Consider the following 27,220-nt stretch of genomic DNA (forward strand, 5'->3'; position numbering starts at 1 on the left):
ATCATCAGCTAACTAAAGAGGTAACTAAGCTTCGACTTGTTCTTCTGTCCCATCTGCAAAGCCTTCCTGCGGAGGATCCTCTGGCTCCTGTACTACTCCTAACTGTAGCTGTCCGTCCTCTAAATCTGACGTACATCCCAAGAGGAAAGGAGTACGTCAGCGTGCATGGCGCACGGCAAGATCCCAAAAGGAAGAATAGAAACGGTCGTGCGACCAATGCAATAATAGTAATAACAATGGAAACATGCAATTGAAATACTAATAATCTAAATATAATTTACTATTAGAATAGAATAATCAGAATAAATCCAAGGTAATCAATCAAGTAACAAGTCGATCATGCAGCTAGCGGTTAGAATAATCATCCAAGTACAGGGTCATACACTAGATGGAATTAATACTTAAAAATCTACAACTCGAGACGTAGTACGTCGAGCGAAATAATCCAAACAAGGAAACTCTCATGTATATACCATATGTCTTAATTTGTAGATAATTAAATATTAATCCCGATCTTTGTATGAAAAGAAATACAACTGGTTCGTATCTCACAATAATCCATACCTAGCCAAGAAACAAGGTCATGTAACTAGCCATTCTATAACAGGTCACTGGTCACATCTCACACAGAGTCAATGCTCATATCAACGGATAACTGACTGTTCACAAATCCCCTACGTGCACCCAATACGCCGCTACACAAGATCGGTCAGAGGGCTACACGTAATCCGATTCCGGCCTGGTCCGAACTCAAGCAGGATTCGGGTGAATGTCAATTTCACGGACCAAAGTGACTACACAAGCTTCACTTTGAACCCAACAAACCAACCTCAATGCTACACAAGATCATGGGGCGAGCCTGAAAGATACATCAACAGTCTTATCCGATCACATGAACACGGACTTTCCCATCCCAACTCTTCACGTTTTGCTAAGTCAACAACACACAAGTCTCTAGGTCTTATTCATGTCACACAGGTCACTATCATCATAAACTCATAACGATTCTCAATCACAACAAGGAACAATCAATGCAGCTAATCATATACAATAATATCATAGCATATCAGATAATCAAAAATAAGAATTTGAATCATAAAGTTGTTCTAAAATAATATTCTAAAATAATAATTTATTTACTTCAAAATAATTCCTTTTTTTCCAAAATAAATTCTTTTCTCATTATAATAATTCTAAAAATAATCTTTTAAATAATAAAATTCATAAATTCAAAAACAAGATAAATTCTCATTAATTCAAAATATTCTATTTTCCAAATAATTTTTTTTAAAAAAATATTTATCATTCTAAAATAATTTCTTCCACAAGATAATTTCTAAAAATTATTATAATTATTCTAAAATAATTCTTTTTCCCTGATAATTCTTTTTAAATTATTATAATTTTCCTAAAATGATTTCATTCTCAAATAAAATCTTTTTAATTAATATAAATGTCCAAAAATAATTCTGCTACTGAAATAAATTTTTTTAATTTATTATAATTATTCTAAAAATACTATTTATCACATAATTACGATTTATCTAATATCATTCATCAAACAATCCCACGCAGATAAATATATCCTATCTAAAATTACAGATAATTCATAAAAATATAAAATTCAGATATGAGCAAGTGGGATCTTGCCTTGGGTATATCGTGGACTACAATGGGGGCCGTCGGGGTGATTTCACAGCGTTACGACGAGTTTCGCAGAATCGACGGCTAAAATTACAATTTGAGTGTTAATGCGACGTGCGATATTCAAACGAGTATAACGAGGTGTAGATAGGGAGCCCAAGTGAAAGAAATATACCATATGATAGACAACACGAAGGGCTACGCACCGGCGAAGGAATCGACGGAAACGGAGGTCGGAGTTGGCCGGAAAACGCGTGCGAAGTTAGCTCCAAACTGCAGTTTTTTTGCAGTGAGCTCACTGATTCGAGCTCGGCGGCGGCGGCGGCTGGGGAGGTTGTTGGCGGGACCGATGGGGGTGGCTGAGCTGGAGGGGGTTGTGAGGAGATGGAGAGGAGGCAAGAGGCGAGTCTGAGCAGCTGTCGACGGCGAGGGGAGAACGGAGGAGCTCAGGGCGCGAGTTTGGGAACTGTGGGCGGAGGGGTGTGGCGCAGCGGTGTGGTGGGCGAGCGGCAGCGGCGGAGCTCGGGGCCTGGGGTTCGTCGCGGAGCTCAGGGAGGCTCTGCAGGCTGTCGAGCGGGGTTTGGGCAGCTGCGGAAGCTGGCTCAGCGGCGGCGAGTGCTGTGGAGCGGAGGTCGACGTCGGAGCTCGCGACAGCGAGCTGGAAGCGGCGCTGGGCGAGGCACTGCGCGGTCTGAGCTCAGGGGCGGCGCCATGGAGCGGCTGGAGCTCATTGTTTGAGGAGTTGAAGGGTAGAGGTGTGCTACTGCGGAGGCCGAAGAAGGAGGACGCGTGGCTGTGGTGGCTGGCGGTTGAATGAGGTGAGAGGGTGGAGGTGGTGATGAGGAGGGGACTGAGTGGCGAAGCTTGGCAAGGAGGGCTGGAGCCGCTTCGAGAGGAGGGGCGGAGAGATGATGGCGGTGGTTGAGGAAGTAGGCTTCTTGGGTTTGCTTGATGAGAGAATGAGAGAGAGTGTCAGAGAGAGAGATAGATTTGAGTGAGAGTGAGAGAGAGAGTGACGGTGAGCTGATTGAGAGAGAGAGGGAGAGAGAGATATTTAATAGAGGGGAGAGAGAGAATGAGAATGAGAAAGAGAGAGAGAGAGGACGTGTGAGTGAGGGTGAGGGAGGAGGGCTTTTGAGGAGTGGGAGAATCACGAGGTTGGGGTGTGCGGGAAACATGGGCGAGGGTTTTAGGGAGGTGGGGTAGGGGAGAGATGAGAGATGAAGAGAGAGAAAAACAGAGTGAAATACCGGTGAGAGGAAAAACATAGGGAAAAATACCCCTTTAAATAATTATACATATCATAAAATTTATCCAAATAAATATTAAAATTTATGGTCAAAATAATAATGACAATAACAATAATGAATAATTAACTATTAATTTAAAAAAATTTACTGAAACAATTCAATTTATAATTAGCAAAACTATTAAAATAATATAATACTGTATTTTTAAATCGTAGAAAATTCTAGAGAAATTAGGAAAATACAAATACTCTTTTAGAAAAATAATATTTAATATTTAAATACCAGAAAATTATTTAAACACGTATTAGAAATTTACGATCATTACATCAATAATCATATACATATTTTATTAAGTCTATATAATCATTGTGCAAAGTTTCAAAACATGGTTTAGCCTAAATGTCAAAATTCACATGTTTACATTTTTATGTTTTGGCCTATTTTGTAAAATGATGATATTTTTTATTTGGGAAGTCCTTTTTAGAAACCAGTCATTGTAGCATGTTTATTATCATGTCTACAATCATTCCCCAAAGTTTTACATTTTTTGGAATTTATTTGATATTTTTAAACAGTGTTTTAAAATCAGAAAAAATAGTTTTCAGACTTCATTTTCTGTAGTATCAGATTTCGGTCGACCGCTCATATGTTTAGTCGACAGTGGACAGCAGAGAGTTTGTCGGTCGACCGAGAGCTCGAAATTTCTATCGGTCGACCGCACCGGTCGACCGACGTTGTTTCTGCTCGATTCTCAGATTGGGTTCTGAATCGCGGTCGACCGCGAATTCTCTCGGTCGACCACCGCTCAGTCTGACTCTCTCCAACGGCTATTTTTGTTACCGTTGGCTGGGCTGTTTCTGTCATTTGGTTTGGGGTTTTTGGCTGAGGTTTTGGAGGCTATAAATACCCTCTTTGATCTCAGTTTCTCAACCAAGAAAAGAAGTTTTTAAACAATGTTTTTAAACAAGGGTTTAAGCTTGTTTAGTTTGGTTTAAGTTTGGTTTGGGTTTGCTGTTACAAAGAGAAGTTTACATCAGCTATTGAAGAGTTCATCTTCAACATTTTTCATCCTCTCTTTGTGTTTTTAGAGAAGTTTCCTTAACTCTATTTCCTAGCATTTCTACTATTGTATGTCATATCAATTTTATTGCTAGTTCTTATTGAGTTAAGTTTTCATTTTTATCTCATTGTTACACACACCCACATGAGCTTATTGTATTTACATACATAGTATATTAGGGTTGTGATAGATTGTAACATTGAGTTGTGCTTTCATTGTGTTCTCATCCATAGTAGAGAACAATTAATTATTGTATTGAGCCTTATTGTGAGATTCACTTTGTAATACACTTGTACACCGAGTGAGGAGTGTGTGGTGAGAGTCGGGGATCGTCCCAAGAGGAGTGGCGTCGGTTGACGTGCCTAGGGAGAGGTTGTAACCGAGCACTTGAGGGAGACACGGCTAGGTATATATCTCATTGTTCATATTGCTTATCCTAGCTTATACAGTTGTTATATTTCATACTTGCTAGGATAATTTGTTAATTAGTTTTTAATTGACATATAATCGGATTAGATTAGCATAAGACCCTAATCACCCCCCTCTCTAGGGTCTAACACTATATTCAAATAAATATTTAGGGCCCTTCCAAGCACACATCACTTGGTGACGCTAATTATTTTATCACTTTCATTGATGATTATTCCAGGAAAAATTGGGTATACCCTATGAAGCAACAAACATGAGGTCCTGGATATTTTTGTGGAGTGGAAGAAGAAAGTAGAGCTGCAGACAGGTAGAAAGGTGAATACTCTTCGTTCGGACAATGGAGGAGAGTATAAGTATGATCCGTTTCTGCAGTTTTGCCGGAATTACGGCATTAGACGACACTTCACAGTTCGTAAGACACTGCAATAGAACGGGGTGGCTGAGAAGTTAAACCGTACATTGTTGGAGAAGGTGCGATGTATGATGACACAGAGTGGATTGTCAAGATCCTTCTTATTTTCTCTTCTTTCTCAAAAACCAGATTGCGCTTATCTATACTATTATATTAAAAACTTAGTTGGGATAACAAAAAGTTTAAAGGATATTTTACATCAATGGAAAAATAATGAGCATATAGGTAATTTTCCCTTCCTTTCTTCTATTTTCTTTTCCTAAAATGTTCTAGAGTACTTATACAAATTAAATATCTATCATAATTTGTGTTGTAAGAGGGATAAATTATAAAATGATAAGGTTCCTTTCTAAAATAAGTTATATGACTAAATAAAAATGCAATAATTAGAATTCCAACGTGTTTTAATCTAAAAGTTATCCAAAGTCAAATTATATTTATATACATGGGTAAATAATTCAATATAATAAATTGAAGATAAAATATGAAACATAGTCTTCTATTAACATTATTTAAAGTGCTCTTATGATGATATTTCAAAAATAATCCATAAAACTACGGTTTGCCCTATTGTCTATCATTAAATCACGTCACCAATCAAATGTTTCAAATAAGGCAACACAAAATAACTCATCTCAAATGAAAAAACACCATAAAAATATCTTATAACTTGATGAAACTTTATTATAAGTACCCATTTATATAATATTTAGAATGATTAATTTTTGGCATCTGTTTCACGTGCATTTGCACATGCGATAATGCTAGTAAATATAAAATTATAGATACTGATATAGTACATGCTAAATATGCATAACAGTTTTTCTTTACACAATTGAGTACCTCAATACCCTATCCTAGGTGTGATTAGTCCAAATTTCCACTCCTAATTATAGCACAACACAAAGAATAAGTTTGAAATAATAATATTTAAACTGGATAGATTTCCAAATAGCATAACCTTCCTAAACTTGAAGTATCAAATAAAAAGAAATTATTTAAGGGGCTAACATGAAAATGCCCGGTCATAGAAAGTCTTGACACGTGTGGAGGACTCACACGGAAAAAGAAAGGAAAACATAACCAGACAATTGACTCAGGGGGTGGACGCTTCCTCCTAATCATGGAGACAACGCTTTTCCTACAGGCCTGTTCGTTGGACCTCAGTGGGGAAAAAAAGGCCAATAAGTGAATTTCCTCTAATTTATTTTCTTTCTCTTAATTTTTAATTTATTTTTACTACCTTTCAGCTAACCTATTTTAATTTCTGAAATCTAAAAACTCTGAAGCATGTTGGTCTTCTCCAGTGCAAAAAAAAGTCCCCTTCATCAATATTCCATTCTGTTTGCTCTCTCTGTCTCCTCCGTTGTCCTTTTTTCCCTCTTTTAAATTCTGAATCCTCGACAAGATGATTCCTTAGTGCTAAATCTGATCTGGGCATTGTGCCAATTGTTGAAAGCTGGCATCTTGGGAGATGGGTACTGTATATTTTCTAGGTTTTTAGCAGATTTAGATGTGGGTTCGCCTTTTCTGGTGGTGAAAATTTGAGGTTATTAGGTAAAAGGAGAGCTTTTTTGTTCTCTATCGAAATTTGTTTATTGAAAGTATTTAAAGGGGATTATTCTGATTGTCAAATAATCTTCCTCCTCGTCTCCAATTGTGGTTTTGTACATAGATTTGGGATATTGCAATTGGATTCTTCTTCATTTGGGGAGAGGAAGGGGATTATTTGTAGCATATTTGTTTCCTTTTTGGATTTGTTTGTGCTTGCTTGAGCATGTTATTGTACCTTTTCTCTTTCAAGTATCCCCATTTTTGGATCCTGTATAGACAATTTTGATTAAGTCGTTAGATTCCTCTTCTCTTGATGTGAAATTAAAAGAGTCGGGAGTTACCTTTGTTGACTGAAAATGAGATTTTTAAGTCTCATGGGCAATTCCTTTGGTTGCTCGGCTTCTGGAGAGAGGCTGGTCTCTGCTGCAAGAGATGGAGACCTCCAAGAAGCGAAAGCTCTATTGGAATACAATCCGAGGCTCGCCAGATATTCGACTTTCGGTGTTCGTAATTCTCCTCTTCACTACTCTGCAGCACAAGGCCATTATGAGGTAAATTGATGCAGTCATCTTATTGATTTTAGTAGGTAACGATCCCGTAGGTGCTTAATTCATTGTTGTCAATGCTTTATTCTTTGATCATTTCTTCAGATTGTCTCTCTTTTGGTCGAGTCAGGCGTTGATATTAACCTGAGGAATTTTCGAGGGCAGGTGATGATCATTCTTTCTACTGTTATTTAGTTTCATCGTTTGTTCTTTTATTAAAACTTGCATGTACTGTCTTATTGCAAAGCTCTTTTCATTGCAAGTGCATGCATTTTCTTTACATTATCATTGTCACTCATTAGCCTTTTCTCTCATCTAAGTGGGGGTTCCTGACAAATTTATAGCCTTTTCTCTCATCTAAGTGGGGGTTCCTGACAAATTTATTGATTTAAGAAGGCACTGTGGAAAGATTTGAGTGACTGCCCGAATACTAGTTAGTCATAAGTCCCTGGCAAAAGAAACTAAAGACAAGAGAGGAACATGTATATCTAGAAGAAATATTGGTGATGAGGATACCATACTGGTAACATTGTCTCGGCTTGTGTAGCAATAGTAATTCCATGAAGGCATGCCTATCTTTGACATTTAACTGGTCTGACGATAGCCATATCTGCCACTTTTGTATAAACTATTCTATTGCATATTGTAGTGCAGATGGCCTTATGTTTATGCTGATCATTTCCATGCCCATGCACCTTGGTTAGCTTGATGTTTGTCTTTCAATGTTCTCTTAGCTGGGAAATAGTTTTGACAATGGGATAAGTGTCAAGATTTGGTACGAGTTAATCATGCTTCTTATTGTCATAGGTTAAGAGTATAGTAATATACTGGACTCAAACACATTCCCATGTAAAAAATTTTGTAACTCAAATGTGCACAAATATTCCTTTTACCTTTTTATTTATTATAGGAACAAAAGAAAATTTGAGAAATTTACTAAGTGGTTTGCCCTTTGCAGACAGCCCTAATGCAAGCTTGCCAATATGGTCACTGGGAGGTTGTTCAGATCCTAATGCTTTTCAAAGCTAATGTATGTTGCTACTTCTTGTCTTCAATTACCTTGTCTGTTGAGTAGCCTAAATAGCATATTTCTCGATTTTTTTTCTCAGACAATTATTTGTGCATTGGATTTTAGATCCACAAAACAGATTATCTCAATGGCGGAACAGCTCTTCACTTTGCAGCCCTAAATGGTCACACTCGCTGTATTCGCCTCCTCCTTGCTGATTATGTCCCTAGCATACCTAACTTTTTGAATACTATGAGGAGAACCCAAGAGGTTTCTTTATCAGATTTTGATGAGGAGTATGTTGATTTCTTCTCATTTACTTTGGTATCTTCTTTCCCTCTATTATTGCGTCAACAAGTTTCTATCATCTCTATGTTACACCAGTAGTCTATCTGAGATGATAAACAAAAGGGCAGATGGAGGCATCACTGCACTTCATATGGCTGCATTGAATGGACATGCAGAGAGCTTGCAGTTACTCCTTGATTTAGGTGCTTGTGTAACTGATGTCACTGTTGAAGATGGGACAACAATTGATCTGATAGGTGATGCACTTCTCCTGCCTTTACTCTCCATTAGTTACCCCTTTTCTTGGATGTTCTTGTCCTATAAAACTGTTCACTGGTGTTTAACGTTTTTTGGGTATGGGGTTCCCATTTTTTCTCCTTTCTTCTATATGGTTCTTTTTGGCCTTTCCTTCATGTATGCACCATGTCCAGGTTTTGGCTTAGACTGAAAGTTTGGGGAACAAATTTTTTGGAAGCATTTTCAGACTATAGATTTTGTAAAGCTTGTAGTGAAACAGAATGAAGACTACTTTGTCTGTGCTGTAATCAGTAAATTTTCTAATCATTTTGGTTGCTTTAGATTTAGATTCATAGCCGATCAACTCATATTTAATGTTCAAAGAAAGGAGGAAACAAGACCATTTTTTATTTAAGCTTTTCTGAAAGCAATCAAAATTGTAACTTGATGCCAGAAGATGTATTTTGGATGGGAATATGAAAGGGAAGCACTTTCAATTACTTAATGTGATTGTTTTAGTTAAAGCCTCTATAGCAGGATTGATTTTCTCTATAAAGGTTTGACTTTCAAAAATGACTTCCTCCCCAAAAGAAGTCAATAAATGAAAGTTGAAAACTAGGGCTAAAATATCTTAAGTAATGAAATAATGTATGGAAAATGATTAGAAAACTATAGGTTACTAATTACTCAAATTCTATCAAATACCGATGTCACATCTCCCTCCTTGCCCTTTCCTACTTCATCATTCATAGAAACAAACAGAAACTTCATACTTCTTCTGACTAGGATGGTGATCCCTGCTTTCAAATCAAAAATGATTTTCATATTTTCATTCCACTCCATTTAGCAAAATCAAGGTTATCGATAGCGGATAGCGTCGCGTAGCGGTGAGGCATCGCTAAGGCTATTTCGGGCTATTGCGATAAAATAGCGGTAAAAAGTGCAAAGTCAAATAGCAGTCTAATTTAGATATGTATAAATGGTAAAAAAAAATTAAAGAAAAATCTAAGAAAAATCTAAGAAATCTAAAAGTACATATTGGATGATTTAAAGAGATCCTAAACATGAAATAGACATGTAACCATCACGTAATACCGAAGATGACTGGAGGAGTTAAAAAGTCATCGTTTTCGAGAAGAAGAGCTTAGTGGTGACAGGACTGCCCTAATAGGAGCTCACGGTGAAGGAGGTGAAAGAAAGTATCAATGTAGGTGCCAGAGGCTATGAGAGGTGGTGGGAGTATGATGAAAATCACAAGAGACGGTGGAATGCAATGGTCAAGGGTTGAGCTTAATTTTAAAAAAATAAGCCTCAAACCGTTTTTAAATATCAGTCAAAAAGCAAATTTCGAATGCAATCGCTCACTATTTACTGTTATGACACCATTGGTCGCTTTTGCGATCAGACATATTCCGCAATATGTCACCGTTATTGCGTGATAGCGTAGAGGGCGATAGCGTCGTGGGAAGGGACCGCTAACGCTATTAGCACCGTTATTGCGGGGCTATTTACAACTATTTATAACAGTGAGCAAAACAAACCCTAAATTCAACATTTTGCTTCCGGGATCCATTGATTGTTTGTAATTAAAACCATTAAGTTCTGCTTATTAGATGTGAGGTAAATGCAATTGTTTGATTTTATTATACTTAATGATATCTGATAACCATATAATTACAATTATTGATTGACGTTTATTGTATTAAGTGAAGTCCACTTGCAGATCATATGATTTCCAATTGAGTGGTTTTTTTATCTTTTAGACGACTTAAAATGGCAGTAATTGAGATTCCGGAAACATATTACAAAAAATTAACAGTAACTAGCATGAATCTCAATTGCAATTCAATGATTTCATGTCATCTAGAAATACCTAAATTTTTAATCACAAGCAACCAAATAAACACTGAACCAGAAACTAGCGTAGGAGGCTCGTTGAATGAAGGTAGTTGATGCTCTGGTGAGTTACATCCTGATATATCTTAAAGAGGAGTATTCTGCCATTGTTATTGCCTTATCAAAGGAGTAGAACATATGGTCCCTCTTGTTGTCATTTTCCATTTAGCTATCCGGATAACTCTTCATCACAACGGGTTGAGTTCGAACACTTCATGCTGACAACTTATACTCACACTATAAGTCTTAACATATCTAGGTTTAGGTTCCTGTCTTGGCTTATAACTTCTTGGCAAGCTATTATTTGACTTCTATTTTTGGCCCTGAGCATAAGAAACTAGAGTTAGTGGTAGGCTTACCGTGCATGCGTTTTTTTTCAGTCTCTGTTTTTATCACTCCAACTTTTTATGCTTTGTTGTAGCTCGAGCATTGTCAAGTGGCCAACTAATTAATTATTCTCTTTTGTTAATTGTATAATAACTCATTGGTAGTGTTAATATATTGTGAATGTTTATCGTTTCTTACAGGTGCAGGAAGCACAGCCCTTCACTATGCTGCATGTGGTGGAAATGCTGTTTGCTGCCAAGTATGCTCATATGGTTTGTAGTTTGTTTCCATATTGTTGTTGCGATACTTATTCATTAAGTGCACATGCAGGTTCTTATTTCTAGAGGAGCTAGCTTAATTGCTCAAAATGCTAACGGGTAAGTTTTTGAATGTTGATTGATACATCCTCATATTTTATCTCAATCTATATTTAATTTGCACTTGGTCTGTGACAGTGAAATGGCCTAACGATATACTACTTGGTGTAATATAATTTATCTAGCCAAAGTAACATCACTTGATGTAAATCTTTCTAGACATGTTCCAATAGGAATTAGGAACGAAGACCTGTGGGTTCTAGATTATACTAGAAGATGGGTGATATGGCTTGTTACTGATTTGGATGAGCAATATGGATTATTTGTGCCATGACATCTGGTGATGTAGGATAATCATTTTCACATGAAACTCATTGTTTTAAGTAAATAAAAAAGAATAAAATTCAATCTCCAGTACATGACATTGTTAAGGTTGACTAACAAGTGTTGGAAGTTGTAGTTAGCATTATGCGTAGTACGCAATAAGATAATTTGTAAGATAATTTCCATGTGTAACGGCCCTTATAAATTAAATGCAAGATGCTAATATTATGTATAGCGCTCAATACATGTAATTGTTATATACAAACATCACCAAAAAGTTATTTCATAAGTGTGAAAGGTGAATGCTGGATAAAATGCCCCTTGTAGGTCACACAGTGTTATACGTAGCATGTTAAGCTGCACATGTAGATCTTTTAGTAAGGAACTAAAGGAGTGAATGAGAAGAAAAAGAAAGATGCTGATGAGGACATCACAGGCAGATTCAGACGTACCTACCGGCATAGGAAACGCCCTCTGTTGGACAACATGTCTATTTGGTTTTAAACTAATTGATGACAGATTCGGCAGCTAGAGTTGATTGAGCAGACATCCTATTTTGTTTAGATTTGAAATTTGAATTATGGTTCAGATTTAGTAGTTAATTCAGTTTTAGCAGTTCAGATTTGAAATTTGAATTATGGTTCAAATTTAGTAGTTGATTCAGTTTTAGCATCTGAGTGATTTTAGGGATCTCCAAATTTGTATTGTTCTATTTAAGCACCGCTGTAATAAAAAAAATTGATGCAGATTTGAATAAAACTTTTGTTACCTGAATTGATGAGAGCGTGTGAAACCTCGCAGCCTAGTGGTGTGAAACCCTAGCCCGCCACCTCCCCTTCCCTCCTCCACCTCCGAACCGAAGACCACTGCCACGCCCTCCCCAAATCTCCTCGAGCAGATCTTCGTCGCCCACCAGATAGTTGACAACCGCCAGAGTTCACTGGAGCTCCAAAGACATCAGACCCTTATTATCACTGAAGCCGACCCTGCCTCCGACTTACATCTCCTTTGAGTCAGATCCCCTCCATTGATCTCTGCCTTCGTCTTCGATCTACTGTCGCCATCATCTTTCATCACTGATAGATCGGACCGCCACCGCCATTCTTCATCCTCGAACAGTCACTTCACCCTCTCTTTTCCTCAAATCGAAGACAACGCTGAGGAGGCAATTCGGATCTACCTGTTTTGATCAGACCCGAACCTGGTTCAGCGATCTGATTTTCAGCTCATATCCAACCCGCAATGGTAACAGATCCGTTAATGCTTCACACTTGATTCAAAGGTTGTTCCAATTCGAGTCTGATTCTAATCCGATTCGAACCCTGACTTCGCGGCCCACTAGTGCATGGCCGATCCGGCAGCCGAAGACGCCAAATTCGTGTACGACCCAGAGACCGGCGTGGTAGATCTGCAACTCTCTCAGTGATTAGACTACCAGCCCTTCGATACCCAGCAAAGTACATTGATCGCGTGACTCCTCAGATCGCTGATAGCGTGGAGAACCGTCTAGGGATCAGTTCGTGGCACCGACGCTTCAACCCAGACGCATCACTTCACCCCAACTACATAGCTCTCGGACGGCGTCGTCGCACCACCTCCAGAGGTCCCCCACGTCGAGTCTGTTCAGCCCGACGAAGGTATCACTTTCTCTCGACCGGTACTTTAGGAACTGCCATCGTATGTATGTTTTTATTAATTATAATATCAATTGCTGTTGTGCTGTGTTCTGCTTGATTAGTGAGAGAGTGACTCTGTTTGCCTCGTATATCTGCTGAGTTAAATATTACAAGTCGAACTTTTATTACAAGAACAAATTATTACATTTCTTTTCTAAATAATTTACAAGGCCGTAAACTTAGTACATTGCAATTTTGTTTAAAACCATCTAAGAGCTCCACTTTCTTCTTGAGGTTCCTGCCTAGGCCGATCGCTGATTTGGTGAAGCATTGTTGTCGTTGTTCTTCATACCTGCATGCACATTGTTTCACATCAGATGGCCTCTGTAAGGGGCCGAGTAGTTTGAGATAGAAGTTTCAGCATCACCTGTTAACTTAAAATATATGTCTATGTACTTGATATGGGATCCTGACAGTGATAAATGCATGATTGGTAACATCAATGAACACGTGTTCTTTGATTTTTTTTTTTAATATCTGCTGATTCTTTTGTAATATTGTGTTTTATCTCCTTCAACTTTGTCTGCCATATTTAAGTAGTTTGCTTAATTTCTTGTCTATGGCTCAGATGGACTCCTTTGATGGTCGCTCGTTCATGGCATAGAAATTGGCTTGAGGGTATCCTAAGCAGACGACCAGAAGGTCGAATAAAGATTCTTCCTTCACCATTTATCTCCCTCCCCATGATGAGCATCATGCGAATTTCTAGGTTAGTGATATTTACACTGTTGCTGTTTTGGATACTCTTTATCTTTTATCTAGTTGAAATTAAGTCACTAATATTTGATTACTCTTTTGCTTAAAGTTATTCGATTTATAAAGGTAAAACCTCCATTGTTTGTCTTTAATTTCTTATTATTGTCTGTGATCTTTACTCTTTATACACTTAATATTATGTTGCTATCTGCTCTTTATCCTTTTGAGGAATAATGGCACGCAACCTGAAACAGAAATGCTGGGTTGCACTACATACGCTACTAGTCCACATAGCTTAGATTTATGGGCAACAAACTTAGTAAATTAGTGTAGTAGGTTGACATTGACAAAGTTAAAATTAAAAAAAACAAAGTAGAGGGAGAACAAATTAGCTTCAACATGGAAATCAGAGAAACAATTAAAGCAAAGGAGATCTGATCTATTCACACAGATTAATCATCTAGAGACATGATTATATAGGCAGATCAACAAGTTTGGCGTTGGGGATGAGATCGTTTGAAGATTAATGGAGATCGTCAGAGACCAAAGGAGACATTGAAGGTTGTCAAAGACAAAAGAGATGTGGAAGGTCATCTTGAGATATCAAAGACAATAGAGTCGAAAAAGACAATGCTGTGAGTTTCGGGAGTTAAAGATGAAGGGGATGTTTAAAAGACAAGATAAACCAGCACAGGTACAGGTGCGGCACAGAACACAGCTACAGATATATGTACATATGATAATGATATTTGTATTAGATCAATATTATTATTTCAGTTCACGTTCTATAAAATAAAATTTCTATAACAATTATATGTTTCTTTTAAAATGTAGATCTATAAATTAGAAAATTAATCTTTTTTTAACTTGATATCCAAAAGACCCTTTATATTCATAGTTTTGAACTGGATACAAGCTGAAACAAACCCAAATCCTGCCCAATGAGTTTCAAGAATTGCATTTGAAGTTTAGGATATATGTCAAAGAAGTATATGTTGATTATTTTAAATTAAAACATGTATATATATAATTGAGTACACATTTGAATAAGTGTCTGCAAATATCTAAGGGCTGTCCACTGAAGTTTCAGTGTCGGGCACGGGTACAACACAGGTACGGCTCCAAATAGAATTACCCATGCAACATAGGTAAAAGACTTCTAGAATGTTGATGTCTATTTTTTGTGTTATGCACTCATTTACTTTCTATGTATTTTCTTTTCTTTTTTATTTTTCATTTTAATTTTGTACATAAAACCAGTTAAATTGATTCAGGAAACCAAGACTAGATGGACCAGTTGGGGGAGAATTGCAGGATAGCATGTTGTTCCCCTTAAGTGGGAACTGTACAAGTGATTACAAAATTTACAGTTTTGCTTAACCTAACCTTTTTTTCAATCTCTTTAGCACCGCAGATACATGTGTGTAATCTGAAGTCTTTAGTGACTATAAGCAATAGCAACATAGTGTACACACTAGGCTTTTAGATCTCTTCCCTTGTATAAAGAGTGGTGTGAGGATCTGCATGGGGTTTTCATCTCTTTGGTGATCTATTGCGAGCCTTATATATTCATGGGAACATTAAACTCAGGCTTCATTTTGACCCTTATTTTTTTCATTTGATGACTCATGACGTCTGTCTTCATGGATGCTAGAATCTTTGTGGTGGAAGCGTAAACTGTTAGGACATGGAGGGGGTTGAAGTCAGTCTGATAACTGAACCCTACACCAAGCAAAACAAAGTACAGGGTTTCCAGACGAAGAGGCTTTGCAGAGGATGACATGAACCAAGTTTCACAAAAATGCCTCCCTTACTTTTTTTTTTCCTTTCAGTTTCTAATTTTCCATTTTCTTTTTCATTGTAAAGGAGGCATGGATTTATTTTTCCTTTGACGTATGCACGTTATTGACCTCACAGTACTATTTTATGAGTAACATGTTGGTCAGTTCAATGATCTGATAAATGAGAGCTTCTGGTTCTAATGAAATTTAATCGCTTCAAGATTGTTTGATTGCATTTTGTAAAAATAGATTAGCAGGATCAATATATGCTTTTTGAGAACACGTCATAAGAAACAAAATGGGGAGGAATTTCTCAGACACCATTCAAAGCTAGTAAAGTTGAATGGGGAAATTAATGTGAATACGATGTAACTGGTTGAGAATGGGATCAGACTAAGTCCATTCTTGAAGCGCCCTTCTCGTCCCAGACAAAAGAAAACTGGGCTCTATTTTTTTATTCTTCTTCAGGATTTCTAGAATCTCATCAAGCTCTTGTTTTCTATTTTACATTTATATGCGCTTCTCATTAGTGTTACTTTCCACAAATTCTGACCTTTCTTCAGACGGTGCAAATTCTAATTCACTAAGAGATCATCTCTGAGTTTTTTTTCCCTCGACTTTCAGGGAGTATGGGTGGAGACATACTATTCAGTCTCCGGCATGCATCGATCCTTGTGCTGTTTGCTTAGAAAGAAGATGTACTGTGTCTGCAGAAGGTAGAAATCTCTGTGCTAGCCATTTTACATCATTTAGTATATCTGTTCAATTATCATCAGCGCACCAGTAGTAAGTATTTTCCTCAAATACGGTAAAATTTTAGGGCGACTTGCTGCGGGATTTGGTTCATGTTTCAGTAAATTTTTGGCCCTATTAGTCATAGTATCTAAACTTCAACTAAGGCTAGAGAGCAATTTGGAGAATCTGAGCCTCCAGTCCACCTTACTGATTTTGACTTAAAGCATTTAAGTGCTTGAAACTTAAGACCAAATGTTGAAGGAATGTACGCGGTGGTGACTACATGATGGAGAGTTAAAGTTGATGATTTACTGTTATATCCATAAAAAAATCCGTAAAAAATGTTATGTTATCATGTTTTGCAGGAAAACATACATTAATCGTACCTTTCGATTATGTAGAGTCAAACATTCAGTGTTCGAGTTTCTTTTGAAGCTACATTGAATATCTTAGGCCACAACTAAGAAGCTAGTTTCTAGTTTGAATTTGCATATCATAAAATTTGTGTAACCTCAGTTAAGGCGTGACAACTAGATTTTACTTTTTCACAATTCATAAATGTGCAAGTTTTTTCAGTTTGAATTTGTGTATCATGCAATTTATATAGCATGGGTTGAGCCTCAAAAGTCCTGAGTATCTCCTGTCATAATTCATAAACATGCAAATAATTCATATTTTTCTACAGTGATAGAAAAATTCCAGACATGTTTCCTTGTAGCATGAGATATTTTATCGCTAATTTTTCTCTATATGTATGCTAACCATGCATCTACACTGAATATTGATGGGATAAATATTGCATCATCATTAAAGTTTTTCTCTGTACCCTTCCTCTAGATTCACTCTTATCTTATTAGCTCATCATCTCTTTAATTTACGTTGACGTATGCCTTATAGTAATGACTTTGTTGATTAGGAAAAGTGATAAAACTATGACTACAGAAGCAAAGAGGACGAGATTGGCCTAAGAGTACTTGGTTGAAAGCAATTAAGAAGAACGTAACAGTATATAACTTAATGGACAAAATCATCCTTAAAAGAAGTGAATGGAAGAGTAATGGCCTGTTTGGCAACTCTAGTCAAACCGGTTTGTGGAATAAAACCAATTTAAGCCTTGACTTTAGTTTGGGAAATAACTGAACCAAGACTTAACTGGTTTTGTTATTATTGCTAAACTGGTTTAGAATTTGTCCACCTCTCTTGACCCACAACTAAACCAGTTACTAGACTGGTTTATCAAAATTTTGCCAAACTGACCATAAGATTCATGTAGCACATCCAAAATTTTGGGATAAAGACTTTGTTGGTATTTTTGCAGGATGTGGTCACGAGTTCTGCACTCGATGTGCACTGTACCTCTGTTCCACAAACACCGCCATAGCTTCATCGGGACCACCAGGCTCCATCCCGTGCCCTCTATGCCGAAATCCTATCGTCTCCTTCATCAAAATACCAGGTCGAAGCCCAGCCAGAGAACAACCAAGAATGAGTCTCTCGCTCTCTCTTTGTACCACGTGCCCTACTGTTGGCTCGGAGCCAACAGATACCCCAATGTGTACCCAGTTGTGCAAACCCGACATCAGTTGTACCCGAATCCGACCTGTAAGCTCCTCTTCATCCTTTCGGTCTCTCAGTTGTCAGAGATTTCCCTCGATGAGATTGAACTCGACTCTGTGTATGGGAGCAAGCGATACAAATTCGTGCCTTGTTAGGTGCCCGAGATCAGGGTTACGGAGATCATCATCTCAAGGGGAGAGTGGTGGTGGTAGTAGTAGAAGGTCATGGTTGTTTTCTTTAAATCAGCTTTATGTAACTACTGGAGGCAGCAGTTGATTCTGTGTTTTACTGTATTTCTAGTGTGGGTTTTGTAATTATAGGACCATCCATGAGTGATTTTGTGTGTTATGTGTGTTTATATGGAGCTAATTGTTGTCTTAACGAAGCAAGGGTGGAGGAGGGAAATGGATGTTTTTTGCACTTGTTTCAATTTCCCATATCGTGTGCAATTTGATTGAAAGGTATTTGTTGACTTATTTAGATGCTATCAACAAGTGACTAATTGCTTCTGTTTGATCTTCGTTCCATTGTGATTATGATGTGCTCATCCTCCTCCGGTATGTTTCATAATTTGCCTGAATTCTTTGAAGTGTTATCACTAGTTATATGAAGGTGAGACAAGTTTAATAGTGAATAATGTAGATTTTGAAATAAAAGAAAATTCAAGAAATTATTATGAGCTTTCAGTGTTTAATAGTAAAATAGTAATCCCTCGCGGTAAAAAGGTCTTCATTTAAATGTATCAGAATTAGTATACAAGGCTAATACTTCCATTTAATATTTATCTTGATTTACACCCGTGGATTTAGTACACACATCACTCTACAACATTCCCATAAATTTGCATCAGAGGATATATGTTGTTAGTTATTCCAAAACCATCTATCCATCTAATCAACAACTAGTCTGAAGTGAGTTTTATTCCTTCCCATCTTTTCAAAATCCACTGTAAACTATCGTACATTGTAGCCTACGAGCTGATGTACAATGAGCCTACTAGCTTGACCAGTCATTTACTGCAACAGTGAAATACTACAGTGAAAAAAAAATCTACATATCCACAGTTTGAGACATTCAGATGCGCAGCGCCTCAGTACGTGGGAACAGTGAAGAGCGGCGGAGAAAGGCTTTTTCTCTTAGCTCAGGTATCCTTTACAGTCAGATTGCTAAAACTTCGTAACTCACTTCTGTGAGTTTACTGTGAAATTCTAGTAAAAGTGAATAAAATTGGAGCAAGTTATGCAATCTAGTTTGGACTATTTATCAATGGATATACATCAAACACGTTTGAAATTTAAGGCGTACTTGTCTGAAAACGGAACTCCAAGGGTGTAAACAAAGACACGAGAAGATAATTAAACCTTGTATGCATATTACATCAGAGATCTTTCAAGCTTATGTATGATGGAAGTTTGTACTGCTAAGTGTAAGAAGATGAAATTCCCCATGATCTCCATACTCCACACAAACGCACAAAGAAAGTTAATTACAAGGTTACGATAAAAAAAAGTATATTCTGTTTCTTTATTATATGAGAGAGAGAGAGAGAGAGCAATCACAAAATTCACTAGCAACTACCGGTCATAGAAACCAACATTTCATCACAAAATTCACTGGCAACTACAATAACCTGCAGCCATACAAAGCAACTACATAAAGAGCAAATTTCAGTAAATTCACAATGATCCTTCTCTAGATACAAGTAAACTACATTTGTTGAAACAAGTAGTAGAAAAGACAAAAATTGACTAAAGAACTTAATAACTTTCCCGGCTAATTTGAAACTATCACCTTTAAGGTGAAATAAATCGAATAAATTTTAAATGTTAACAGTACATCTTCACTAGAGTTAAAATCTAAACTCTAAGCAAAGTTTTATTGCAAAACTTAAACTATTACAAAATACATGACAAAAACAAAATTCTTTCTACATAGAACCAAGCTCAAGAGGGATAGACAAGAAGGAAGAAGATGGAAGGACTCACAATGATGCAGATATCCATAATCTGCGATAACGGAGTGAAGCTTCCATCTCTTCTTGTACCGTAGAGACAGAAAGGGATCAAGAAGAGACAAAGAAGGGTTCCAAGCAGCAGGCTGCAAGGGAAAAGCCATGCAGGAGATGGCAGAGGGCATGTTTGAAACATGGGCTCAGCAAATTTTCAAAGACAAAAGCCAAAAGAACTGGACAAGAGTCTGGAAGGGCAAGCCAGGAATACTCCAAAGCTAGTCATAGAGAGGCCCTTATATAGAAAAAGAGAAAACAATTAACTTAGAAATTATTATGGTAAGCTCTAGAAAATTGTGAATTAGGGAAATTTAGGGCTCCCTTGGATTTGCACACAGTGGAGGGAAGCCAATAAAACATAGGATAATTAAATTAAGTTAAAGGAATGTAAGGAAATATGTAAAATTTATTTAGGAAATTAGTAAGGCGAATTAACGAGAACTTATTTTATCTTATTTGGAAAGTCTAATAAAGTGAAGTAAATGCAAGAGAATATATATAAATTTACATAATACCATATATGTTATTTCATCTTTTTAAATCTCATCTTGATATAGGGACAAAATTGTTCTTGTGTAATGTTCTCTTTTTTTAAGAGTTGCATTCCCCCTACTTTTCCCTCTATTATACCCCAATTTGGGGTGGAACAAAATCTAAAGTTTTTAACCCTCCATTACATTTACTTCCCTTCATTAATTACCTCAAATGACTTCCAAAATAATGGTAATGTATCATTTATCTTCCTTTTACTCACATTACCCCTAATCCGAAGAAGCCCTTAGTTTTGTACTCTTGAGAATTTCACAAATGTTTTACACCCACTTTCTTTTATCCTATTTTTCATGTACCTGGGAGTGAATTGTTCAGTAATATTTTAATATTTTCATAAAAAGGTCATAGACTGACAGTTTCATAGCTAAAGTAGAAGCTTTAGGAGAAAAGTCCAAACTCACACAGAACTGTTAAGTGTTTCGAAAAAAAAAACTTGTAATATATTTTTATTGGAGCAAAAAAAAAAAATCGCAAACTTTATGTAGCAAAAAAGAAAATATACACTATCAATAAATTGTAGTTAAAGTAATTTAAAATTCTAATTAAAATGATTATCTAGAAATTAATTGTAAAATTATAAAAGTTGTGATATTTAATTTATAAATAACCCATGTAATATGTGAATTTATAAATAACTCATGTAATATGTGAAATTGTAAAAAGTTTGTGATATTTAATTTATAAATAGCTCATGTAATGTGTTTTTTTGGCTAATTTAAAAGATTGTGATACTTTTTGTAATAGCTATAGCATATGATATTTTTCTGAAAATCATTGCGAGAAACTATAAAATGGGTAACAAACGTCGAACAATCTCACATCCTGCCATCCATCCATCTAATGGACGCCGTACACGGCTAATTTTCTATCATTGATTCCGAAGGTCTAGAGGAAGTAAAAAAGTTAGGAGGGGTAAAAAAAAGTATGCAAATGTCAAGGGTCTGAACTCAAATTTCTTCAGAAATTAATGTTATGTTATGGTCTACAAAGGAAGTGTGTGGCTACTGCTGGCATTCCCAAATGTATGTTTCTCTTGCTGCAACCAATAAAAAAACGCACATGCAATGAAAACAAAAACTTATAAAAAGAGTTGCAGTCATGTGCAGTTGAGAGGCTCTGTAACTTCCCCATCACCAAATATATTAGCTCCCAATTCACGCAAAACATTAAACAGGTGAAGTATTATTATCAAGGATAGCTGAGGGACTCTCTTTATGTTGACTTATACGACTTTGGAAACAGGGGTAACTGTGGTTCATAAAGTGGTTATGATGATGGCCTCAGAGTTTATTTCTATGTTTTTGCCCCCCTTTCCTCTCAGTTATGGACCTTGCATTTATTACTCTTTCACAAACTTTGTTGACAATTGGTGAGGGCTTTCAAAAATGACTTCTTCTCCAATAGATGTGTAATTAATATGAGAGCTAAACTTGGCAGAGAGTGGTTCAAGCGTGCTCTCATTGAGATGGATATGATAGTTGTGTAACAAGTATTTACAGTGGTCTGAAGATTGCATTTTAATTACTTGATTATTAATATTAATGACTGAATCAAAAGGGGATGTTTGAATGAATGGGCTGTTGCAGCCTTGGAGAAGGATATCTCTAGAGTTCAAGGTAAGTAGGTAACTATGAGAAAAGAAAACGTACATGATTTAATGGATATTAATTCAGGAGAAAGATTTGGCTGGACTTTCATTTCTTTTCATTTTTTAAAAAACATTTTTCAAGTATATATTGCTGACGATTCATGGCATTTGCTGTTGGAAATTGTGGTTAAATCTAGAATGAAACAGAGAAATTTTGATGTGCTGTAATTTTAAACTTTTTCAGTTCACTGCTGTACGTTTGTGAAACGCTGTGTTTAAACCAATATTCGACCTACTCCGGTGCAAGGATCCCAAGGCTAAACCGCTTTTAAGAACAGCAGTACAGTACTCTGTTGTGCACTAACCCAGTACTGTCAAGATCTCTAGCCAAACCACAAGAGCTGCCCAAGGGGCGCTATTTATAGGCCTCTAAGACCAATTCAAGAGTCACCCTCAATTAATATGACTGTTACAATTCAAAATAGCAATTATGATTATAATATCAATGCATTAATTTGCTCTAAATACCGTTGTAACTGCTGCATATAGTAACTCCTGAATACGAGACAATTAATGGACGTCTTACTACGAAACACGAAGGTCACATCTCAGTAAATCAGACGAACATCGCCTGTAGGTAGAACCTCGTCGAACGGGCGAACCTCATCGAACTGGCGAACCTCGTCGAACGAGCGTACCTCGTCGAACAGGCGAACCTCGTTTGACGAGCGAATCTCGTCGAACGGGCGAACCTCATTTGACGAGTGAACCTCGTCGAACGGGCGAACCTCATCTGACGAGCGAACCTCGGCAAACAAGCGAACCTCGTCAAACAGGTGAACCTCATTTGACGAGCGAACCTCGTCGAACGGGTGAACCTCATTTGATTTCGAGAACATTAGGGTCATACCCTTATGCGAATGCGTAGCTCGTCCACATGCTACGAAGCAGCTTGCAAAGTAACCTTTGTGGCGACCATAGTGGAAGCCAACATGGCGTCACCTAGCCCCGATGCCTCCATACAAAGTGCAAAGTGCGCCTAACAAAGCGTCACTTAGCGCTTCAGCCCGATTAGCCTCGATCCCCGACCCATTGACCCACGGCCCACGACCCACGACCCACTAGAACTTATGAGGGATTAATTAAAATAAAATACTTCTCGGTTTTTCGTTGGCAAGCCTCGAACAGAAGAAGACCTTTTAAAATATCAAAACATTAACTTTCCACTAGGTTACTAAGCATTTATGAAAAGTACTTGTAGTTTATATATATATATATATATATATATATATATATAGTTTGAAAACTCATTTTGGAAAGCGGTTTTGACCAAAAAATCCAACAACCCCCCATAAGTTTTTAAACTAGTATCGTGTAATGATGTCGTTGTTTCAATCGTTGTGCATAAAGTAGATGTCGTAAGGACTTGAATCCCCCTTAGACCAACTAAATAGAAGTTAGATGCATGGTGTCGTAGAGACTTGAACCATCACATGTCTAAAATTCAGCGATCACACAAGATCAAACTCATCTGTGGTAGTTTTTACTTTGAGCCACATTTGCCTTTGCTATGCACATTTATGGCCCTGTACATATCCTGGTTTTTGCTAGGGCTCTAGGTATCTTTTCATAAGACACCATACAAGACGGCCAAATCTCCACACATGTATATGTGAGTTCTTTAGGCATGTTTCCTATCAAACATCCCGCATCCGAAATACTTTGAACTCATTAAGATTTAAGATCCATCCTCTCTCATGATAGGATTCTAGGTGAGACATTTAGGCATGTTTCCTATCTAACACCCCGCATCTGAAATGCTTTGGACTCATTAAGGCTTAGCAGCCAATCCCTTTACATGATAGGATCATCTGTGAATCCTTTGGGCATGTTACCTATCCAACATCCTGTATCCTAAATGCTTTGGACTGATTAAGGCTTAACAGCCATCCTCTTTACTGTTGAATATCATATCTCCATGATAGTATTTTGATGATAACAATTTATATTCTGTGTGTACTAACTTTCATATGCAGATTTTAATATCAGAATCTGTACAAGTGCAAGTGGATATCAAGGCATTTTGAAGTGAAGAAAATGAAGAACAAAAGATAATGTATTTGATTTTTTTTTCTTTACTTAGAATATTTGTACAAGCCTTGATCACACACACGCACACACACACAATTTTAGAACACACTAACACAGGCTTAGTGTGTTGGTTAACTATAGAAATCCCCTATGTTAACCATTAGAATAGTAGTTAAAACTTAATTATAAAAACTCCTTTTTACTAAATTTTTGACCTTAGTAGTCGACTAATTAGAATAGTAGTCGACTACTCATGTATAGAACTCAAATACATGTTTCTGTCAATTTACAGTATAGTCGACTAATAGAGATTATAGTCGACTACTGAGGTGTTTGACATAAACATAAATTTTTGTATTTTTATAGTATAGTCGACTAATGAACATTATAGTCGACTACTGAACTCAAATTCCAATTTATAAGTTTCTGTCTTTTTACAGTGTAGTCGACTAATGACTACAGTAGTCGACTACTGAAGGAAAATATCAGTTTTCAAGTTTCTGTCAAATTTCAGTGTAGTCGACCAATGAGCATTATAGTCGACTACTGAGAACACTTTCCGAAAACACAGAGTATGTTTGAACTCAGTATAGTCGACTAATGACTACAGTAGTCGACTACAAGAGACAGTTTTTCAGTTTTCAGAATTTGAATATCTGATAGTTTTTGGCCGTTTTTAAACGTTTTTAAACTTTAAAAACTTGTCTTTTCAAGGGCTATATATAGGTTATTTGTTCAGAAAAATTGTACAGGCATACATACCCATAAGCTTTGATCTTTGTGCAATTTTTCAAGTGAAAAACATTCTGATTTTCTGAAAAAGGAGAGTTTCTGAAATTGCCTATATACTTTCATCAAAAACAAATCAATTAGGCAATTTTACAGAGATCAAAAGAATCCTAAGCCACTGCTGCACTTCAATACACATTCAAGGCTTATAGGATCATTGTGTTCTTCTTCAACAAGTTTTCTCTCGGTTGTGAGAGGGTTAATCTCTTGGCTTAGAGATTAGGGTTCAAATTGGCAAGGAGTTTGTCAATTGGTGTTGCAATTTGCAGGGACTTGCAAATTGGTCAGGTTTGCGTTTGATTTTGTAAGTTTATTCAAAATCATAGTGGAAACTCTCAAGCGGGATTTGCTTGGGGACTGGATGTACACCGGATTGGTGGAACCAGTATAAAATCCTTGTGTTTGTGTTTGCAAATTTCTGAGATTGCCATTTTTCTTTGCAATTTATTATCTACTTTGCAATAATTTTAAAAGAACACTATTCACCCCCCCTCTAGTGTTCAAGTGTAGTGTTCTAGTGTATCTATTTCAGATCCTACATTTGGTATCAGAGCAAGGTGAAAGATGGCATCGTCAAATACATCACAATTCAAGGAAGGCCACTCTACAAATCGTCCTCCATTGTTCGATGGTTTGAACTACAACTATTGGAAGTGTCGAATGAAGATATACCTTCAATCAATTGGCTACGAACTTTGGAACGTCGTCGAAACGAAATATGAGAAGCCAACCACTCCTTTCACGGAATGGACTACATCTCAAAGGAACAATGCAAATTTGGATTCAAAAGCAATGAATGCCTTATTTTGTGCACTTGACAAGAATGAGTTCAATAGGGTGTCAACGGCCACATCCGCATATGATATTTGGCACACACTCGAGGTAACTCATGAAGGTACTAATAAAGTTAAAGAGTCTAAAATTTCTGTTCTTGTGCACAGATTTGAATTATTCAAGATGAAGGAAAATGAGACTATTGGAGAAATGTTCACAAGATTCACCGATATCACAAATTCTCTTATTGGTCTTGGAAAAACTCTCAAGTGGGATTTGCTTGGAGACTGGATGTACACCGGATTGGTGGAACCAGTATAAAATCCTTGTGTTTGTGTTTGCAAATTTCTGAGATTGCCATTTTTCTTTGCAATTTATTATCTACTTTGCAATAATTTTAAAAGAACACTATTCACCCCCCCTCTAGTGTTCTAGTATATCTATTTCAGATCCTTCATTTGGTATCAGAAAGATACTTCGTTCACTTACTCCACAATGGGAAAAGAAAGTTACCGCAATTGAAGAAGCCAATGATTTGTCAACCCTTACGGTTGAAAATCTTATTGGTAATCTTATGGCATATGAAGTACAACTTGAAGATAGGAAGAATGATGAAGAATCTAAGAACAAGAAAGTTCTTGCATTTAATACTACTTCAGATAAAGAAGATTCAGATGATAATGATGAAGAAATGGGCATGTTTGCACGAAAATTTCGAAAATTCATCAAAAGAGGTAATTTTAAATTTAAGAATTCAAATTCAACTAACCCTCTTTGTTTTAAGTGTAATAAACCAGGGCATATGAAGAAAGATTGTCCAATGTTGAAGAATAAACAAAAATCAAGTTATTTCAACAACTTCAAAAATATTCAAAATAACAAGAAAAGGAAAGCAATGGCGGTCACTTAGGATGATAGTGATGAGTCATCCTCAGAAGAAGAAATTGAAGAAAAGGAAAGTGCTCACATGTGTTTCATGGCACAAGATGAAGTAAGTAAAAATAAAGAACTTTTAGATGCTTTTAATGAATTATATGAAACTTTTGTAAGATTAAAAACTTCACATAATTTTCTTTTAATGAATTATATGAAACTTTTGTAAGATTAAAAACTTCACATAATTTTCTTAAAGGTGAGAATAAAAGATTACTTGAAGAAATTTCCGATTTAAATTCCTCTACTTTTAATAATTCTAAATTAGTTGAATTAAAAGAAGAAAATTTTTCTTTACTTAAAGAAAATGAAAATTTATCTAATGAAAATAAATATTTAAAATCAGAATGTAATAAGTTAAATATTCGAATTAATAGTTTAGATAAAGATATTTCTTCTTTTAAATCAAGATATGAAGATATATGTTTAAATGTAAGCAAATTTAATAAAGGAAAAGAAAATCTTAATAATATTCTTTCTTTTCAAAGAGAATCACAAAAGACAAAAGGATTAGGTTTTCAAATTAATAAAAACAAATCAAAGAATACAATATTTGTAAATCCTTCTTGTGATTTGCATGATTATAAAACCTGAAAATTTGTGTAAAAAAAATCAAAATTCTTTTCCATTTGGATTCCAAAAGAATTATCTTCTTTACATAAGAATTTTTATATTTCTGATTTTATTAAAAATATTTGTTTATCATCTAACTATTTAAGTAAATCAAACTCTTCATGGGTTTGGTTTC

At 36.4% G+C, this 27,220-nt stretch overlaps 1 protein-coding gene and 1 long non-coding RNA gene across 4 annotated transcripts; one reads left to right on the forward strand and one right to left on the reverse strand.

Annotated features, from left to right (window-relative positions):
* On the forward strand, positions 5,908 to 18,213 carry LOC109840507 (probable E3 ubiquitin-protein ligase XBOS32). Of its 3 annotated transcripts, none has more exons than XM_020409175.1 (10): positions 5,910 to 6,900; positions 7,000 to 7,059; positions 7,853 to 7,924; positions 8,030 to 8,199; positions 8,288 to 8,448; positions 10,852 to 10,910; positions 10,982 to 11,028; positions 13,537 to 13,677; positions 16,070 to 16,161; positions 17,499 to 18,213. In XM_020409175.1, the coding sequence occupies exons 1-10, from the start codon at positions 6,706 to 6,708 to the stop codon at positions 18,011 to 18,013; spliced, it is 1,512 nt and encodes a 503-aa protein (XP_020264764.1). In that variant the 5' UTR covers positions 5,910 to 6,705; the 3' UTR covers positions 18,014 to 18,213. The 3 variants fall into 3 exon arrangements, with proteins under 3 accessions (XP_020264766.1, XP_020264764.1, XP_020264765.1); XM_020409176.1 differs by having other exon boundaries at positions 8,291 to 8,448; XM_020409177.1 differs by lacking the exons at positions 16,070 to 16,161; positions 17,499 to 18,213 and adding an exon at positions 15,319 to 16,050 and having other exon boundaries at positions 5,908 to 6,900.
* On the reverse strand, positions 19,170 to 19,769 carry LOC109843240. Its single transcript, XR_002247588.1, has 2 exons — positions 19,723 to 19,769; positions 19,170 to 19,367 (listed from the first exon to the last, which is right to left on the reverse strand). It is a non-coding gene; the product is annotated as an uncharacterized LOC109843240 (long non-coding RNA).

This window comes from Asparagus officinalis, chromosome 5 (assembly GCF_001876935.1).
Source record: "Asparagus officinalis chromosome 5, Aspof.V1, whole genome shotgun sequence".
In the NCBI taxonomy this organism is placed as follows: Eukaryota; Viridiplantae; Streptophyta; class Magnoliopsida; order Asparagales; family Asparagaceae; genus Asparagus; species Asparagus officinalis.